The sequence below is a fragment of the Cucurbita maxima genome, unplaced genomic scaffold (assembly GCF_002738345.1).
Source record: "Cucurbita maxima cultivar Rimu unplaced genomic scaffold, Cmax_1.0 Cma_Scf00004, whole genome shotgun sequence".
NCBI lineage: Eukaryota > Viridiplantae > Streptophyta > Magnoliopsida > Cucurbitales > Cucurbitaceae > Cucurbita > Cucurbita maxima.
In genome coordinates, this window is record NW_019272020.1 from 162,487 (window position 1) to 182,799 (window position 20,313).

The 20,313-nt window shown below is 36.5% G+C and overlaps 3 protein-coding genes across 6 annotated transcripts; 1 reads left to right on the plus strand and 2 right to left on the minus strand.

The window, feature by feature from the left end:
- Window positions 1–3,813: 3,813 nt before the first annotated feature.
- LOC111478364 (phenylalanine--tRNA ligase, chloroplastic/mitochondrial-like) lies at window positions 3,814–8,660 on the minus strand. Of its 2 annotated transcripts, XM_023122570.1 has the most exons (10): window positions 8,406–8,660; window positions 7,609–7,799; window positions 6,483–6,689; window positions 6,281–6,398; window positions 5,823–5,899; window positions 5,003–5,182; window positions 4,855–4,899; window positions 4,582–4,686; window positions 4,206–4,322; window positions 3,814–4,107 (listed from the first exon to the last, which is right to left on the minus strand). In XM_023122570.1, the coding sequence occupies exons 1-10, from the start codon at window positions 8,590–8,592 to the stop codon at window positions 4,057–4,059; spliced, it is 1,278 nt and encodes a 425-aa protein (XP_022978338.1). In that variant the 5' UTR covers window positions 8,593–8,660; the 3' UTR covers window positions 3,814–4,056. The 2 variants fall into 2 exon arrangements, with proteins under 2 accessions (XP_022978338.1, XP_022978339.1); XM_023122571.1 differs by lacking the exon at window positions 7,609–7,799 and having other exon boundaries at window positions 8,406–8,630.
- Window positions 8,661–9,174: 514 nt separating this feature from the next.
- Window positions 9,175–12,834, minus strand: LOC111478653 (thioredoxin O2, mitochondrial-like). Of its 3 annotated transcripts, XM_023123027.1 has the most exons (7): window positions 12,528–12,834; window positions 11,891–11,956; window positions 11,734–11,784; window positions 11,512–11,591; window positions 10,386–10,430; window positions 9,532–9,670; window positions 9,175–9,424 (listed from the first exon to the last, which is right to left on the minus strand). In XM_023123027.1, the coding sequence occupies exons 1-6, from the start codon at window positions 12,754–12,756 to the stop codon at window positions 9,572–9,574; spliced, it is 570 nt and encodes a 189-aa protein (XP_022978795.1). In that variant the 5' UTR covers window positions 12,757–12,834; the 3' UTR covers window positions 9,175–9,424; window positions 9,532–9,571. The 3 variants fall into 3 exon arrangements, with proteins under 3 accessions (XP_022978795.1, XP_022978796.1, XP_022978794.1); XM_023123028.1 differs by having other exon boundaries at window positions 9,175–9,649; XM_023123026.1 differs by having other exon boundaries at window positions 9,175–9,670.
- A 980-nt stretch (window positions 12,835–13,814) lies between these two features.
- On the plus strand, window positions 13,815–20,140 carry LOC111477981 (copper-transporting ATPase RAN1-like). The gene is made up of 9 exons (XM_023122020.1): window positions 13,815–14,396; window positions 14,835–15,449; window positions 15,842–16,271; window positions 16,614–16,939; window positions 17,836–17,894; window positions 18,008–18,350; window positions 18,572–18,766; window positions 18,881–19,138; window positions 19,381–20,140. Exons 1-9 carry the CDS (start codon window positions 14,073–14,075, stop codon window positions 19,855–19,857), a joined length of 3,027 nt encoding a protein of 1,008 aa, XP_022977788.1. The 5' UTR covers window positions 13,815–14,072; the 3' UTR covers window positions 19,858–20,140.
- Window positions 20,141–20,313: the final 173 nt, after the last annotated feature.

The window sequence follows — 20,313 nt, forward strand, 5'->3', positions numbered from 1 at the left end:
AGTTGTCCCTATAAATCTACATACAAATAACAGGAAGTTTGATACGCCGTAGTCCACCACTAGCGTACCTAAGTTTGAGGAACAAAGATGGCTTATTTTTCAGAAACATAGATAGTCAGGGAAACAGCGTTACAACTATTAAGGCCAAATTTAATATCCGTATCACCTCTTTCTACTATTCAACCTGAAAGCCCACACAGTTCTTACCTTTGCCTGCCAATACATATTATTTATGAACAATATAGCTAGCTGAAGGAGGGGGGNGGGGGGGAGAGAGAGAGAAATTGAACGAAGGAAAAAGAAAGGGGACCCATGATTCAAAACGAGTCTGGAATTGAGCATAAGCATTGTACAATGCAGAATCAGACCTTTTCAGAAAGGATAATTAACCCTCCCCCCTTTCCTCCCATCACAAAATTCATATAATCACACGCCATACAGATCAGATTTGAACATCTTACGAAAGGGGATGTACAAGACCGACATATTATTAAAAAGAAAAAGTAGTACAAGGGAAATTAAATGGGCAGAGGAAAAGAAAGTGGGGGCAGTGGGAAAAAAAAAAAGGAGCGAACTGAAATGAGAGGATGGTGAGTGGGTGGTAGAATAATGGGTGGCATTTCCAACACAATAATAACAAGAATAAAAATAATGGATATATAGCATGCAATAGAAATGCAACTTTTCATGCATCATAAATAATTCTATATGTACCTGGAACGACCCTACCTGATATGACCAACCATGCATTGACTCTATCCTTTTTTCATTCAAACTCCATCATTCACCACTTTGCAGCCACCGATTTCCTGTTTCCATACTGTTTGATTTGATTTCCTTGCCGTTCTTCTTTTCTTTCCTTCTTTTTCACTATACCAAATTAGTTAGTATCCTACCCTACCCCAATCAAACTTCAACTTGATTGGAGATCACTGTGCATTTTGTTGGGTGTCGAAGGAAACCACCCAGGCCCTATAAATCTAGGGGTATTGTTCTTGTGAAATGTCGAAGCCTGTTTCTAGATCTAATAACAAGAGCACAATATAAACAATTTTGTTTTCAAATAAAATATGTAGAGTTCAGACTTTTGTTTCAAATATCTAACTGAGGGTATCATTCATTTAAGTATACAATATGGTTTAAGGGCTCACAAAGTCTTCCCAATGATCACTTGAAACAATAGGGAAAACAAAATAGAGATTGGGAATGGACAAAAGGATGAGATCTGAAGATTGAAAAGGAGACATTGGCCAAAAGAATAGTGCCTAGGTCATTCGCAAGAAGTTTGGAAAACAATAAAATTAATCTCATGTTAGGAAAATCTCTCCTGTTCAAAAACATAGAGACCATAGAGATGTTTAGAATAAAGACACATTTTTGGTCCGTGTAGTTTCATCCTGCAAATTTGTAATAATTTAGACTCTAAACTTTAGTATATAACAATTCAATTATTGTATTAGCAAATTTGTAATAATTTAGTTTCTATCATGAAAAATCTCATCAAAATAAAGTCTCAAATTTATGCAATCTATGAACATATTTGGTTCTTTTATTAGTCAATAAAACTTACCAATATTTTTTAAGTTGCAGAGAGGGGGTTTTTTTTGTTACATACCAAAGAACAAAAAAGACGAAATAGATACCTTAGTAAAAGTACCAGACTAGAAGTGCTTTTTAACCAAAATTTGTATAATGAGCAAGACACTAATACTGTTGTTGTTTCTTACATTTAGGAAGAGAATTGAACAATTAGGAAAATCATGCAATTGGGAGTAGGGAAATTGGGATTGGGCTCTTCTTTAAGTTTCAATTAAGAACATAAAGAATTGGGTTAAGTGGGCTCTTCTTTAAGTTTCAATTAAGAACATAAAGAATTGGGTTAAGTGGGCTCTTCTTTAAGTTTCAATTAAGAACATAAAGAATTGGGTTAAGAGGAAAGAAGGGAAGATTTGTAAAGGGAGATGATTGGTCCCCCAGTCCCATCACGATTCAGGAAATGGGTCAGGTCTTTTTTGAGTTGAAGCAGAGCAGGGAGCGAGCAGAGCAGAGAGCAGCTGGCTGCCATTGCCTTTGCCATTTTCTGATTTAGATCTCTCTCATCTTCTCTTTCTTTGGGTAGTTTTGGGTGTACCCGCTCCTTCTAACCTACGGTTACTCGATTACTCTCTACATGTTTCTTCTCTGTCTTCCTCCTCTTTCTATCTCTTTTATTATTATTATTTTAATAATAGATGAAAATTTAAGACACACATTTCATCTCTATATTTTCATGTTTGTGTAACTTCATCCCCTATACTTCAAAAAAAAAAAAATAATAATCAAATTTAAAGATGGCCAACTGGTGCAATTTGAGATAAGCTATAATTACAAAATTATTAAGAAGTAACGGGGCCAAGAAGAAGAAAACAATAACGTAGTTCATTATTTGAACATTCATCATAGTAAGATTCTCTAGATTAACAAATTAGAAGATCAAAATAAGTTTAGAAATAAAAGAAAAGAGAGACAGACAGACAGACAGACAGAGGAATGCAAGGACCAAGGGAATAATATAACCAAAGTGCTGAATTATAAGGATGGAAAGTAGAGAGATTAAGATAAGTCATGGTTGTCACAGTCGGAGTGATGGCTGTAGGCATTATGGGTGATAGCAATGGAGCCCAGATATCAGATATTCCAGGGGCCATCATTGTCCCAATCCTTTGACTCATTTATACTGATGCAACCCTTCCTTTGACTCTATAAAATAAAACCCTCTCTCTCTCTCTCTCTCTCTCTCCCCATCTCTTGCTTTTAGGTTCAGTGCCTATACACCTCCTTTTCTCTCTTCATTCATTTTTATCCGTTTTGGTTGGAGAATGTCTTGTCAACACAACCCTCGCTTCATTTCTGCCTAATCTTACCTCACCCCCCTTCAGTTCTCACTAGCATTCAACAACTCCTGCCTCCCTTCCCCTTTACAACTCTGCCATTTACATCTTTCCTTAGTTTCGAGACTCTCTGAAGGCTAAAGCAAAAGAGGCATTTGTGTAGACCATGTAAGAGTAAGTTTAAATGCATATGAATAGAATTGTGAGATCTAATCTCATATAAACCCACGCCTACATCCACACTAAATACTCCTTAAAATTAAAAGAGGCATTTGCCTACAGAGTTTATATAAGAATAAAATTTAAAATGCATGTGAATGTGAATGGAACTGTGAAATCCAATATCTCTGTACTTTTGAGCTCCTAGTGTCAGGAGATTCGAACTTTTGAAGACATTATATAACTTAATCAGGCAAAATACTTGACCCGTCTTAATTGACTCTATTTAATTGATTGTGCTCTAGAATTAAATACTGTTATTCAAAGTGTGTGTGAATTGCTTTTCATGCAGTTTTGATTTGAGAATTTCATATCATAAGAGGTCTTTATCGTATTTACTAGAATTGCAAGGTAAATCGGTAGTTGGAAGGGGTGTTGGAAAATGATATTCGTTCTTTTATTTCTTTGGGTTGATGTCTATCGTGATATCATTTTGACCACTAGATTATCTTGCTCTAGTTCAAGTTTGGTTATTTTATGTGTTGTTAAAGGTTTGCACATTCTCTAAGTACAGCATTTTAACCTGCAGGCTTCGTCAGTTTGTAAAGAAATATCAAAATTGGCTCAACTATTCAGGAAAAGTACCTTCCCTCAGCTTCTATTTGTTCGGATGTCAAGAAAATAGGCATAACTTACTCCGAAGTAGTCTAATGGTAAATGGAGTTTCTTGATAGCATGAGTTCAACAGGTCCAGAAATCAGCAAAGTCATGTTAAAACATGAGGTAGGGGAAAGAAACTCATAGTATATGTTAAAAAAATTAGCTTGCAGCACATCTCCACTTGAATTCTTGATGATTATTTTCAGGGTTTCAACTGGTTATGTTATATACTCTAGACTTCCTATCATCCAGTTAGAATAATTTTGTAGAAAAAATTCAAATGGTGTACAGAGTAAAATTTCAATCTGTAGAGAAGGTAAAAAATAACATTACATGGCTTGGACTGATATTGTTGCAATTCCAATGTTCATCGCAAGACAACTTTCAACTTGCTCTGAACCTGCTCTCTCACGTTCCACTGCATTTGCAACCACAAAATATATGAAGGCTGTATCCAAACTTCCTTTTCAAACAAGTTAATATATAATAGGGATACAACTTAAAGTTGATAAATACCTGCAAATCATTGATTTCTTCATCTGTGAGTGAACGTTCCATAGATCGGTAAGCAATCCTGTAACAGTGACTCGTCATCCCTTTCTTCTTGTTGGTAAAACTGTCTATCAGTTTTACCTGCCAGCATCCATTTGTAAAAAAATAAAATGATTTTATTAAACGAGGTGCAACTTTCAGGAAACTAACAGATCAGGTTAATTGAAAGATTTCAGATTTACACAACCAACTTTATCCTTTAAAAATTAAACTTCAGCTAGCAGATTTTCTCAAACATGTATTTCAAAAAGAAAAACGTTCTCATGCCCCTACCTTAAGCATTTACTTCATTAAAATTATCTTAAGAATTATTTATGCGCTTAAAAAGTTAATAAAATACCTCTTCAACAAGGTCGCCGGCAATTCCTCTAACAACTTCACATAAATTATTCTCGGTGAAAGAATCATTGATCCAAAAACTAATGTCCTTGTAGCAAGGTGGAAACTGCAGCAGATTGAATTACTAAAGTTTTTTAAAATACTTTAGAAGATGTAATTTGTTAGAAAGCATACTGAAACTATTTAGATGTTACTAAAAGAAATAGAATTATATGCTCTCTCAGGAAACGGAAGATTGTTATCCCTTCATGCCTAAAATGTTGGGTAAAAGTACCTTAGAAAACGATTTAAACTTAACACCTAGCTTGCCCTTTGAGAACTGCAAACAAAAAGTCCAACGTGATGATTGGATAATTTATTTTCAAAGAGAAAACAGAGTGGAAAAAATGAAAGAGTATAGTTTAAATGGTGCAATTAGGTACCTGCGAGGTAAATCGCTCGTCAGCTGACCAAAATAATCGGATATCAGGTATATCAAAAAGAACCATAGCTAGCCTTTCCAACCCGAGACCAAAAGCCCATGCAACATTATTTTCTTTATCACTTCTTTTCAATATTTCTTGCTCCATCACCCCGCATCCCAATACTTCCAGCCATTTCTCCTGCGTGGGTAGGACATCAAATGCCCTCAAATTTTAGGATTACTTTTTATTATATTTTTTATTGAACAGAAAGAGAGAAAACAACTATAGATCCAAAGAAGGAACTAACAGCAAATGCAATGTAAATAATTTGACGAGGAAATCTCATAATTCAAACATCATCCATTCATTCTTTTATAGGATTCATGGGAGGAAATAATAGCTGAGAAATGATTGTGGCCAATCCTAATTAGAGGAACCTTTTGTTACCCTCTTGCCTATGTCAGGCAGATAACTTTATCATTTTTGTATTGTTTTTGGGTAATGAAAGTTTCTTTATCCCAAAATAACCCCCCACCCACACACACCCAAAAATACAGAGAAACATCTATGTCCCCTCCCAAGCACGTTTTCACTTCTTGGTTCCCTCGTCTAACTTATCAAAAGTCAAAAAGTTGTAAGGTTCTCATCTAGGTTCTATTTAAAGTTCATATATGATAAAACAGAAATGTCATTGTGTAAATGGAGTTAAACTTGACATATTTAAACTTATATATATATCGGCGGCAAGAAAGTCATTCATAAAAGAAGTAATGCAGTGTACCATAATCAAATTATCGAGTTCTGAAGAGCAAATTGACTAAACGATCATCTGATGTACCTGAAAGAAAATCTCAAGTTCAAATGATGGATTTGTAAATGGGAAATATGTATCAACCCAGCGCATTTCCACAGCACCTGGAAATTTTAATACATCAGTTTATAATAACATAGCTCCATAATGTGTACAACCACTGCAAAATTACAGAAATTATTTTAAAAAATCAAAGCCTACTTACGCGAGTTGGGAATCTATTTTACGTTGTTTAAAATGTAACTACATTTGGAATAAGTTTTTATAATAATCATATGCAAAATAAAAATAATTAATACTTATCCAATACATTATACTTGTTACTCCTACAGTTTGTGTCTTTTAACCGATTATTCTGCAAGTGCTATTGTTTTGTCTCTACCCAAAAATCATTTGTATTTCCCATATGAATTTTCAATAGAATCCCCAACCATAACTAAGGCAGAAAGGGAAGAATCATGGGTTAATTCTTACACAACTCTTACCAAATAAATGCCTTGCCAAACCTTCCAAACATTTCTTCAAGTCATCAGCTGCAAGAGATGTTCCATCTGTACCAGATGCCTCCCAATCATTCAGAGAAAAAACACGGACACCTTCCATCTGAGAAGTAGGCAAAGAAATTCATTAAATGAAAACTACTGTAAATTTTGCAAATGACATGATTAATAAACTTATTTAGGGTACCTGATGAAATACAGGGTAATGAGTTGAATCAATGGAATCTCGACGATAAACATCTCCTGTCACAAGAAACTGAGTATAGCCTCTTCTCAACAGCTCCGCTTGGTGAGCACTTGTATGACATCTCAGAACAGTTTGCGAGTCAATGTAGTATGTATCATTATAACTTCGGCTTACATGATCTTCTGGAACCAACACATCATCAAAATTCTGCAGACATAATTATACAGATACAAGAGGCTTTGTATGTTTAAAAATAATTGTTATTATAAAATGATTAATAAATAAATAAACAACATGATAAGCTATTGGAATTTAGGAAAAAAATTTGACCACTCAACAGGAAAGTTGACAAATACCAAACCGATCCGCCATCTTCCAAAATAAATTCAGTACTTCAATAAAAATCACGAAAAGAATGAAAGTTTTTTTTTTTTTTTTGACAAAATACACTTTCGGTCCCTTGGTATTGAACTTATAGCTTCTAATTGTAACTGAGATGTCAAAGCCAAAACTTTTGGTCCGTGAAAATTAAATTTAGTTCTATTTGGTCCCAAGATTTGAATTACTTCTTGGTCCTTAAAGTTCGAATGTAGTTTCTGTTCAGTTATTTCAGATGTGATACGTTTGGTCTTAGTGGTTTGCATTTAATTTTAATTAATCCATGAAGTTTGAAATTGGTTTCAAATATGTTATTATTACTCTAGAGAGAAAATTGATAATTCCAAATTGACCACATTGGCCTCCATAGAAAATAAAGATGTAAATCAAAAAGTTATTAGTGATTCAAATGAATACAAGGATGCTAATTAGTGAACTTCATGAGATCAGAATATGCTCTTTCATATGAGTTTATTTGGACCACTGGACGCCACAATTTCTTTGTCTTTCATATGTGTTCTGTCATTAGTTCCTTCTAGATCAAAGATTCTTCAATCACTCTGATATATTAATCAGAATGCGGTATATCAAATTCAGAGGTTCTAAAGCAGCGTAAAACCCATTTTTCAACGAATTGGCTACGGGACTAATCAATTTCTGGAGACCAAAATTTCCGCAGCCATAAAGATAGTCATAGAATGAGCTTCATTTGAGCCTCAAAACTAATTGATGAGTTTAAAAGGCTTACCTCCTTCACAGAAACGATTGGACTGAGGTCATCAAACTTAGTGAACTTATTTGAGTAATTTGTATCAAAATAGTTGTATATCTCATTCTTCAGAATGCCAAGTGGATGGTTATCTCTTTGGTGGAGTTGCATACCAAGTTTTGAAAAAATGCTATCTGGGACATTGTTCGTGGGATCATCCCTCACAACATCTGCAAGCCTCCAATAATATAGCAAAGCAATCACATTAAAATTTAACTTCAACGGCAAAAATTCGGAAAAAAAATTGTTTATTGACAACAAAGTTCAACAAGCACCTAGAAAATCAAATCCATAAGACTTTGGATGGGTTAACAAAAGAGAAATGTGAAATGTAAAGAAATGTTGTACAACTTCAAATCGGGGGGGAAATGAAGCAACATAACAACTGAGAAACATTTTTGGAAGTGGTTATATCTCCTCAACGCCAAAATAAAAGTGGAATCCAAGAAGTGGATAAATTATGACTCAGAACGACAGAACCAAGCTTAAAAGTTATTTCTCCTTAGAAATTAGAAATATGCACAGCTGCTGTACCCAGCTCTTTAGCTTAATTCTCTCGATTATATTTTTAAGTTAACATCAACAAGAATGTGAATAAAGACAAAAAAAAAAAAAAAGAACTCGCTCTTAAAACCAATAAATTCAACGAAATCGCGGAAGTTCAACCACAAAATCTCACAAATAGGAATAAATCCGTGCCGCAGAATACATTAGCGGATCATGAAAACAATAAAACGAGATAGACAGATAAAATAGAAGAAGAAAGAATAGTTGACCATGTTTCCCAATAGAGACTCCGCCAAGCTCAAGAAGTGAAGAAACCGGCTGCCTCCATTTCTTCTGGTGAAGGCTGTCGGAGGAGAAAGATGCAGAGAAGGAAAAGGTTGCGAGGCAGTTTCTGCGAAGAAGATTAGAAGCATTAGTGAAGAGAAGGGGTCGAGTGAGTGACAGAGTCGACGTCATTGTCGTCGTCCTGTGCACTTCGGGAGATGGGGACACGATCTTTTATCGCGGGAGATTTTCTGGCGCCGTCGATCGCAAAAGAAAGAATCCATCGAACGAACGAATTGTGGGCTTGCTTAGGCCCATTCTTAACCCAGCATCGAGGCCCAATAACTTAAGGAAACCAATCTTGTGGAGAAGGCACATGAAGTTTATTTATCCGTAACCAAAATTATAAATTGAAAATTTATAATTTAATAAACTCAATGAAAGTATATTAATTCGTTAATTTGTATGGCGCTGACTTATTTTCTTTCCATTTATATCAACAAAGATAATACGACATCTCTTCTCTTTTTATGTATAACAAATGTATAGTAGAACGAAAAAAATATTACAATTTTAACCAAATCATTATTCATTTTAAAATCAGAAATTTATAAATAAATATTATCTAAAAAAGATTGTGAAAAGGATTCCCTTTTATTACTTCTCTTTTACACGTTACACGTTTGGTAATAAAGAATCACTGTCTTCGGGGTTTTATCAATCAAATTTATTCCTCATTTAATCATTGGAAATTGCAAAGAGAGTAGTGAAAAGTGAAAATAAATAGTTTTTCCTTTTTAAAAATAAAATTTAAATCTACAAACACAAACACTCAACAGCCCTAAGTTGGCACCTCAATTATTGACTCTTAAATGTACTTTAAATAACTACAAATTGAAAAATATTCCTTTCCTTCAAGTTCAAGTCAGAGGTTCAAACACTCCTTATGCCAGTGCTACTAAAGGCGAATTCCGTATAAGGATGATTCCCATCTGCCAATCGTCACATGAAGCGACAGATCGATCTGGTTACAACTACATTACATTCATTACAGTCTGCTGGGTATCAAATTTCATTATTAAAACTAGATAAGCAGGCATGGCTAGAGAGTCAACGTGTCAAATGGTAAACCTGCTTGAAAAGAGATGAACCACCAAAATGCGTGAGGAGGTCATTTGTAAAGCTTCTCCATGATATTTTTTATGCCTGCAACATCAGCACCGATAATCTCCCCTGCCTTTTTGCCACTCTGAAAGAAATGAAGTGTTGGCTGTTACCCCAACACAACAATAAGCATATGAGAATAGTAAATTCCGACAAGTTTTTAAGGTTGTTTGAGCTAGAGCCTTTTAAAATTTAATATAAAACCGCATTCATAATGGAACCTGCATAAAAATAACCTAAACTTAGAATTACTGACATTCCGACATCATACACAAGACACGGCATAATCACATGAGATTGTAAAATTTTGCTATAGGGAATATTCTAAAAACTCAAAAGGAACATTTCAGAAACATGAAGACAAACCAAAAGGCTCAGATATGACTTATATATGACAGCACCAGTAGGTTTTTCCCAATCCCCCTCTCATTTTCATTGATCAACAAAGTGGAACGAAACCAAGAAGACAAATCATGATAAACCAAACTACCAAAGCAAAGCCAAAATGCCATCCAACAGTTTTAAGTGGAGCAAAAATATCTAGTCACCATCCATTATAATTGACTAATGCAAGTCTAGGCAGAAACAAAGTTATTTACCTTTTAAAAAAAAGAAAAGTTAATTCGATTAGTTTGTCCTCTCAAGATTAAAGCTTCTAGAAATATTAGAAATAAACAGGCAGATCAAATTGCAAAATGCAATCAGAAAACATTGAATAGTACTGCTGAAATTAGGCACGAAAATAAAAAAGATTGAGCTCTCGAGCTATTCATAAAATTTATTACAAGGCTGTAGGAAATTACAAGAGCTGAGACTCTTACCACAGAGGTAATATTTAAGTCATTCAAAGCTCTTTCGAGTCCCTCCTGTAAAAGGAATAACAATTTCATTATGACCCATTTTGAGTGCATGAGATGATAAAGGCATAGTACACTAAATCGTCAAAGAATATGAAGAAAGGACTGCGCGAAAAGAAGTATGCAACAGATTCAATAATTTTCCCAGGCATAAAGTACTCTAAAATAAGCTTCTTCTTTTGGACACGAATAAAAAAATAGAAAATATAGAAGAGAGAAGAAATCTTCCCACACCCTAACCAATGGAGATTAGCAAAACGCATACAATAAGAATGCAACATGGAAAAAGAGAAGAATCCCTTAGAATTTTAAAATACATATTTTTATATTAATAATTTTTTTAATTAAATAATAAAAATAGTAATAAAACACACACACGCACACCCTGATTAGGAACTTAATCTAGAAGCTAGAAAGAAACTGGTGTTCTTTCTAACTAAAACTACCAATATGGATCCTCAGAAACCTCCTCTTTCTCTCCAACCGAATCATCCACACTGATCTGCAGCATGCATTGATTTACAAAAGTTTTCCATTGCTCTCCAAGCCTTGACCTAACCAGCATTGCAAAAACTCAAAATTGTTCCCCAATTAAATCAATCAAAACCTCACTCCTAATTCCTTTCAAAAGTTTACAATAAAGAAGGTGTATTTATCCTGACTTCCTTGTTCCACATACTGCACCATTGACAGATACGGTTACAATGGAGTTCTTCCCTGAAACTGGACAAGTCTTTGACGTTCCCATGCAATAAGGACCAAAGCAAAGACTTTCCCTTTTGTGAAATTTGAAGGTTATTGCAAACCTAATCCCTTTCTCAAGGCCGTCACAGTTAACAATCAGCTGGATCATATTCCACAAGATTATTGAACTTAAAACATGTAGGAAGTAATACAAACAAGTCCATCGTTGACAATCAGTTGGGCAATGATTCCAATGAATGTTGCACAATTTGAGGAAAGCTGATCCTTTTTCTTTTTGTCTTTTTAAAGTTCAAAAATATGTGTGTGTGGTTGGGTGGAGATTTCAACCTCTGTTTTTTTTTATTGATATAATGCCTTAGGAAAGCTATCGACATCGACTACCTACCTGATCAATGTCAATTTTATATGTTGTCACCTGCGGATGGTTCTTACTCAATTCTTTGATTACAGGGGATAACAATCTGCCTGCAGATATAGCAATAAAACAAATTGAGCGTCCATAAAATACATCAAACATCTAGCAAAAACTCCAGGAAAACTATATGATGTGCACATGTTTATGCATAGAAATTGAATCGACCGTATGTAAAACTGTTTTGGAACTCACAAGGACCACACCAGGCAGCTGTGAAGTAGAAAATTGCCGGAAAAGCTTCATCTACAACGAGTTTTTGGCAAGGAAAAAAGAGATCCAGCGGTATTAAGAAGCTGAAAAGGCAAAGGAGGAAATTTATTTGCCAAAATGATTTGCTAAAAGGGTATACCTTGTGCTTTCCCAAGTGACTTCTTGAATTGATCTTCAGACTTTATCATGATAATATTCGAAGGATCTGAAATCATGTTTAAATCATCACTTAATTTCGTTCAAACCGTAGAGAAAAAAATAGCAGTACTCAAATCCCAAGCTCCAAAGGAAGGAAAAACGATATGAGCATACAGCAACAGAGCGAAAACTACTGTAAATTATTGTGCTAAAAACGAAACGACAAAACAAAACACAACGGTTTCTCGAGATTTATTCGAGAAATAATGTACTTTTGCAATTTATCCATACCAGAAACAAGTCAATACGCAGGAAATACCAAAGAATAAGAAAGATTTATGGTGATTTAATCAAGAAAGACCTGCATCGATTGGCCCTTATTGAGCAGCGAACCATGAGATTCAAAGAGCACAAATAGAAATGCTAAGAACTCGAACGAGAGAGATTGCCTTTTTAAATGTCCGTTATTTAGGTTCTCAGCACAACCTCTAAATTGTCAAACCGACACTTGCATAGAGCACATACACAGAGAAGATAAACGCAATAAACACGACACTCATAAGAATCCAGCAGTAACAAACAATCGCAGGGAAAGATTTTGGTTGAAGATGAAGGAGGGGGGACGTGAAATGCAAAACCTGACGCTGAGCATAGAGGTCGACAGTGCTGAAAAGGTAGGGTGGGGGACTGAAAGTCCGGCGCACTGCGATGGGAGGGAGCGGCTGAAAAGGAAGATGATGACGAACTTCCAAGGAGTATTTCAGAGCGACTGAAAATGGAATAATTGCGATAACATGGACCTAGCCATCGGCCGTGGTCGAGAGCTCGCCGGAGTAGACGCCACTGAGCGATGATATTTGTTCCCATTCCGCCGATTCGCCGAAATTGAGCGTCGCTCTCTTTTCTCTATTGTGTTTATTTATGTTGCAAAATGAAAATTTAGTTGGAGGGTGATAGACATGGAACTGGGCCTTGGTGGGCCTAATTGAGGTTCTAAAAAGAGAAGTCAGGCCCAGAGATAAGCCCAATATCAGGTCCACACAATTTATTGATAGAAAAAAATAAAAAAAAATATATATATGGGACCTCCAGCGGACTTCCAGAGATATGGGTTTACATGATAAGGAACTAATCTGTGATGCCTTTTTAGCTTGAGTGTGGATTAAGGTGATGACTAATATTAAAAAAACGGTGACCAAGATCTCTAAGATATGGAGAGATTATAAATTAGGAGACAAAAATAAAAGTTGGTTTAGGTCACCTGTGTTTAACTGCCTTTTGGGCCTTCGTGAATCAGTGGGTGACCGGCTCCTCGAGGTCTCAAACCACCGTGGCTTTTAGCCTCCACCGAAAGACGACATTGTTACCACTTTCCCTTGAAAACCTTCCAATGTGCTCCTTGATATTAACATATTTTATTTCCGTATAAATTAATTCCCAAGCCTCGGTGTTGTTTCCATAACAAGCATGTGACTTCGCCCAACTCATCCACTGCCTTCTGCCCTTATTATAAGCTCAGCTAGAGTTAATTAAAATCCAAATCCCCTTACATTATTCATCTGATGTTGTTTATTTCGAATTATTTGAAGTTTTAAAATTTATATTCTAAACCAAACAATTTATATTTAATTTACAAAAAGAAGACAAGTACAAAGAAATAATATGGGTTCCATTTTCCTGTATGAAGCTTATCCAGGAAAAGGATTGCCATAAACCCCGTGTCCAAACAGGGAGGCAATATTTTTTCGTGTCTAATTTGATGTCCGGTCAACGCCGTTACCGTGTCTGCAAGAACAGTGGATGATAATAGATGGGGTTAAAAATTAAACACAAATCAGATGGTTAAAAAAGTAATTTTGATTTGAGGTGCAACGAACAAAATGCAAACTTATCATTTTCAGCAGGCAGTGCAAAGAAGAAGAAGAAGAAGAAGATGGGCGCGGAGGCGAGTACACCGTCGGTAACATTTGAATTTGTTGGGTGGGGGTAAAATGGGAAACGTAAAAAAGTTTCCTCCCACCACCTCCACCTGCTTTAGTTAGAAAATTGCTGTCTCAACCGCTCTTCTTCATCTTTGCATAAAAAGTCTCCCTTCCCCTTTCAATCTCTCTGTCTCAATCCTCCTCCATCTTTCCTTTTTGTCTCTGATTCATTTCCCTCTCCTTTTTGCTCGGGGTCCTTCAATGGCGCCGGGTCTCAGAGACCTCCAGCTCGCCCAGGTCGCCGCCGCAGACCCTCGCCTGCCGGATATTTCTTCTGCTGCTGCTGAACTTTCCGATGATCTTGAGGATGTGCGTTTGCTTGATTCCTACGAGAAGCAGGAGGAGAATTTGGGCGAAATTGAGGAAGGTATGAGGAGGGTTCAGGTCTCAGTTTCTGGGATGACCTGCGCTGCTTGTTCTAATTCCGTGGAGGCTGCTTTGAGGGGCGTTAATGGCGTTTTGACGGCTTCCGTTGCATTGCTTCAGAACAGAGCTGACGTGGTTTTTGACTCCAGCTTGGTTAAGGTTTTTGTATTTCCTTCATTTTGGTTTCTTCTTTCCGCCCTAGCGTGTGATGTTGTTAGATTGGCGATGTAGGGAAGACGGTTGGTTAGTTAACTGGACGAGGTCGTTCTATTGCAGAGCGTTTTATGGGAGTTTGTTTTGTGTGAAGTTAGAAGAATTTTGAACGACAGAGGAACAGATGGAATCTAACAAAGAGATAATCGAGATAGAACAGAAAACTATTTGTTTCGACACCATCAAATCAATGTAGGCTTTAGGTTCACATCATTCATCGGCAACTTTTTTTGTGATTGGCGATCCATTTGGAGTTTGTTATCCTCGTATGGACCAACAAAGTGATTTTAGTTTCCAAAAGAACTTCTACAAGGAAAATATGTACATGTAGATACCGAATTGCACATATTTTTTTTTATTTTGCTAATTGTTAAAAAAATTCAGGAAGAAGATATCAAAGAAGCAATAGAAGATGCTGGATTTGAGGCTGAGATTATACCTGAAGCTCCTTCAGTTGGAAAGAAGTCGCATGGAGCACTGGTGGGTCAATTTACCATCGGTGGTATGACATGTGCAGCATGTGTGAATTCGGTAGAGACCATTTTAAGAGATCTTCCTGGTGTTAGAAGAGCAGTAGTTGCTTTGGCCACATCATTGGGAGAAGTTGAATATGATCCTACAATTACCAGTAAAGACGACATAGTTAATGCAATTGAGGATGCTGGATTTGAAGCTTCATTTGTACAGAGCAGTGAGCAAGATAAACTTTTACTAGCGGTTGCAGGCATTGCTGGCGAGGTTGATGTACAGTTTTTGGAAGTCATACTTAGCAACTTGAAAGGGGTGCGGCGGTTTCTCTTTGACAGTACATCAGGAACACTTGAGGTTATTTTTGACCCAGAAGTTGTTGGTCCCAGATCCTTAGTGGATGAGATTGAGGGAAGAAGCAACAGAAAATTTAAACTGCATGTTACCAGCCCTTACACAAGGTTAACGTCTAAAGATGTTGAAGAAGCTACGAACATGTTTTGGCTCTTTATCCCCAGTCTGTTTCTCAGTGTACGTGAATATTCTTTCCTCTCAGCTACATGCCTTTCAAATTTTTATGTTTGTTATCCATAGTTCTTAATGTTAACATTACTTCAGATAATTACTTCTCTCACCACGTGATTGAAAATTTTCTTAGTTGGAGATCATATTGCGTTTTGAGTTTGCTTATTTGTGTATCTGATCCCATTACTACAAAAAGAGAAGAGTTTAGTTTATTACAGATTTGCATTTTGTACACATGTACCTAACAGATTTTAACTTGATTCCACCGATGATTTTTTCCTAACATTTGTGATGAACCCTTGTAACATGATTTTTTTTTATTTATTTATTTATTTATTTTTGAAAAACTCCTCTTTTCTGATAATATTTTGATTGTTTCATGGTAATGTTTCTTCCAGGTACTGATCTTTCTTCAACAAGTAATATGTCCTCATATTCCTTTAATCTACTCATTGTTACTCTGGCGCTGTGGACCCTTTCTTATGGATGATTGGTTAAAGTGGGCATTGGTGACTGTTGTGCAATTCATCATTGGAAAGCGCTTTTATGTTGCAGCTGCTAGAGCTCTTCGAAATGGTTCAGCTAACATGGATGTCTTGGTTGCTTTGGGTACCACGGCCTCTTATGTCTATTCTGTTTGTGCACTTCTCTATGGTGCAGTCACCGGATTTTGGTCTCCTACTTATTTTGAAACAAGTGCTATGTTGATAACCTTTGTATTATTGGGAAAGTACTTGGAGTGTCTTGCCAAGGGGAAAACATCAGATGCCATCAAGAAGTTGGTAGAACTTGCTCCTGCAACTGCTTTATTGCTCATCCGGGATAAAGGTACTTGGGTTTCAAGGAATCAATAGTTTTCTGGTTCTCTTTCTTACAGACATTTTAATGAATTACATTCCAGATATTTCAACGTCCTTTAATAAAAAGCTCCAGGTTGAGCATAATGCTAATATATGACCCCTGAACCATCTAGGAGTTATGGATCAAATTCATTTGAATCCATATAATTGAGACATTAAGTATTGTGCTTCTTAACAAAATATTTTAGGATCGAGTTACTTGAGAGATGAATATTGAGGATGAAAAAGGTTGAGATATTTTTTAGCATTAAAAAAGAAAATTGTTTGTTGTCTTCTAGATCGTTGACTGGTTCTAATTTTGTGTTTCTAGGTGGGAATTTGATAGAAGAAAGGGAAATAGATGCTCTGTTAATTCAACCTGGCGACATGTTGAAAGTTCTTCCTGGTACAAAGATTCCAGCGGATGGTGTTGTTAATTGGGGTTCAAGTTATGTTAATGAGAGTATGGTTACTGGAGAATCTGTACCTGTTTTGAAGGAGGTTAACTCCCATGTTATTGGGGGTACAATTAATTTTCATGGAGCTCTTCACATCCAAGCAACGAAAGTAGGATCTGATACAGTTTTGAATCAGATTATTAGTTTGGTTGAGACAGCTCAGATGTCTAAAGCCCCAATCCAGAAGTTTGCTGATTTTGTAAGTTTCATGATGGGTACTTTACTTTTAAATTTAATCTGAGGTCTTCAGTTTTGGAACAAATAGTAGTTTTTTTAGTAAGAGGGGTGCAGGGGTGAATATTTTCATTTTAATCTTTTATTACATGAAGCAAAGTAGAATAGTAAGATATGAGCTCAACAAAAAGATCATGGCTGGATAAGGAAGTTTGTGTCCTAGATTTTACTAGCTTTGAGTTGGAGTGGAAGAGTTACTAGAAATGAAATGCAATGACTAATGAATGAGCTGCTGAAGTCGTCACCCTACATGTAACTTCAGTAAGTCTGAATGAGTGATATTCGTATCCTTATGATGAAGAAACCTAGGGGTTGTTGAGCATGCCTTTTGGTTTATATGCTGTAGAATTTGCATATATGGTGATTTATGAGATCTGATCTTATAGGCAGTATCGTTGAATAGGACATTGTTTTTGGCCTTTCCCTCCTGTAAAACTGTTCTGTTGTCTTAACTTCTTTTTTGCTAACAGTTCTGTTCTGCTTGTTCTTCTTTTCCATGACCAAATATTTTTTTCCATGTAACATGGGGCCTGACCTGTTGATCCATTGATATATTTTCTTTAAATTTTCTCTCTTGTTACAAAGCAAAAAGCACATGGGAGACATATATAGGCTTACCAAAAAAAGCATATATAAGCTCGTCAACTTTTTTCCAAATGAACACCACTGCACATTAAACATTGTAAAACTGATTAGTCGGGCATACATACCTATAGATGTGATGGGTTGGGCATGTTGGAGTCTGCAAATCATCTAGATTCTGTCTTCCACGCTGCAGCACTCTATTTGGACACGTGGGGCTGTCAGAAAATTTGCAAATTTCTTAATTCTGGTGTTAATAGGCTTCTCTTTGGCCCACAGGTAGCAAGTATATTCGTTCCTACCGTTGTTGCTATAGCATTTTGTACGTTATTTGGTTGGTAAGTATGATATCAATGCACTTTAATTATTATCTGAGTTGACAAATTTGCAGTGTGGTTAAGCGTAGGCAAAAACATCATCTAAGATCTGAAGCTTCTGTTGGCATCTGTAGGTATGTTGGAGGAATTCTTGGGGCTTATCCAGCTGAATGGCTCCCAGAAAATGGAAATTACTTCGTATTTTCCCTCATGTTTGCAATAGCAGTGGTAGTTATTGCATGTCCTTGTGCACTAGGCTTGGCCACGCCGACTGCTGTCATGGTTGCTACAGGGGTTGGTGCCAGCAATGGTGTCTTGATCAAAGGAGGAGACGCTTTGGAGAGGGCCCAAAAGGTTAAGTACGTGATTTTTGATAAAACAGGCACACTAACCCAAGGGAGAGCCACCGTCACTACTGCCAAAGTATTCACTGAAATTTCTCGAGGAGATTTTCTTAAGCTGGTTGCTTCAGCAGAGGTGATTTGCAATTTTTTTTTATAGCTTTAATTCATTTTTTGAGTAAAAGATTTTTGTTCATATCTAATGACAGAATGGTTTATAAAACTCAATGACGTATACTTCAAGGATACAAATTAAATATTTTATTATCTGTTGAGAATTGGTTGTGATGAATAATTCTGGTATGTTTCTGTGAACCAACTCAACCATTAACTACTGTTACTCTTTCTTCTGGCTAGGCTAGCAGCGAACACCCTTTGGGAAAAGCTATAGTCGAGTATGCACGACATTTCCATTTCTTCGACGATCCTTCTGCAACAAAAAATGGGGAAAACCAAAGTAGAGAATCTTCTGGATGGCTTTTCGATGTCACAGATTTCTCTGCATTGCCAGGGCAAGGCATCCAGTGCGTTATTGAGGGAAAAAGGATTCTGGTAAGAATTCATTTTACTAGTTGAGGAAATATGAGCGTTGATTTTCTTGTATCCTGGAATATATATTCTAATATTTTGGGGTTCTGCTTCTCAAAAACCTGTTGTCCTAAACAGGTTGGCAACAGGAAGTTGATGAATGAAAATGGAATCTCCATAGCACCTGATGTAGATAATTTCGTTATAGAGCTTGAAGAAAGTGCAAAGACAGGTATTCTTGTTGCATGCAATGATGAATTAATTGGAGTTTTGGGAATAGCGGATCCACTTAAGCGAGAAGCTGCCGTTGTTGTTGAGGGTCTTGTGAAAATGGGTGTTTCTCCAGTCATGGTTACGGGTGATAATTGGAGAACAGCTCGGGCTGTTGCCAAAGAGGTTGGCATAAAATTCTCTCCATATCTCGGTCCGTTAAATACTAATTTAGAGAATTAAGTGATTACACAAGCCTCTCCTGGTAGAACGATTTCATTTAAATGCAAGCTCTAGAAATTAATGTTGGACGCTGAATTTCTTGATGGCCGCTCATAGATCAAAATTTGGTCCATTCATGCTTTTCTTAAATGAGACAAATGTTGTTGTGGTAAAAGTTAATGTTTTTCTGCCAATTTGTTGTGCAGCTTGGTATACAAGATGTGAGGGCAGAAGTAATGCCGGCAGGAAAAGCCGAAGTCATTCACAACTTCCAAAAGGACGGAAGCACAGTTGCAATGGTAGGTGACGGTATCAATGACTCGCCTGCTCTCGCTGCATCTGATATCGGAATCGCAATCGGTGCGGGAACTGATATTGCCATTGAGGCAGCAGACTTCGTCTTGATGAGAAATAATTTAGAAGATGTAATTACAGCCATCGATCTGTCAAGGAAGACTTTCAACCGAATTCGGTTGAATTACGTGTTTGCAATGGCGTACAATGTAATAGCAATTCCTGTTGCTGCCGGAGTCCTGTTTCCTTCTTTGGGGATTAAATTGCCTCCATGGGCAGCCGGTGCATGCATGGCTTTGTCATCTGTAAGTGTCGTTTGCTCTTCTTTACTTCTTAGGAGATACAAAAGGCCAAGACTCACAACAATACTGAAAATAACTGTAGAATAGGAAATGTGTTGGAGTTTTATGATGAAAACGGAAAAAAAAAAAAGAGAAGAAAAGAAGGCAGAGTGTCCCAATTTTTGCGTTGAAATTAGCATACGAATCCCCTTGTAAATGTCAGTTGTATCATAATTTGTCGATGTTCTCTTGTTTGTGTTCTTTCCAAGTAAAATGGTCGGAAGTTTGCAGCTGAATTTGTAAGATGCTGTCTGAATTGGTTGAACTTTCTTTTATCATCTTATTGTCTGACACATAATGAATGAGGAGGAGCAGGTCAAAAACTTGGAAAAGAAGAATTCAAAGTGAGTGTGGTTGAATGGGATGGGAAAGGGATGCTTGTTGAATCAAGTTCAATATCTTGATCAATGTGTTTGAAAATGATCTAAATGCTTTGTTTAATGCAATTGTTTTCTAATTTTTAAATAAATGTTTTGAAGCTTACAAAGTTGCAAACATCAGCAG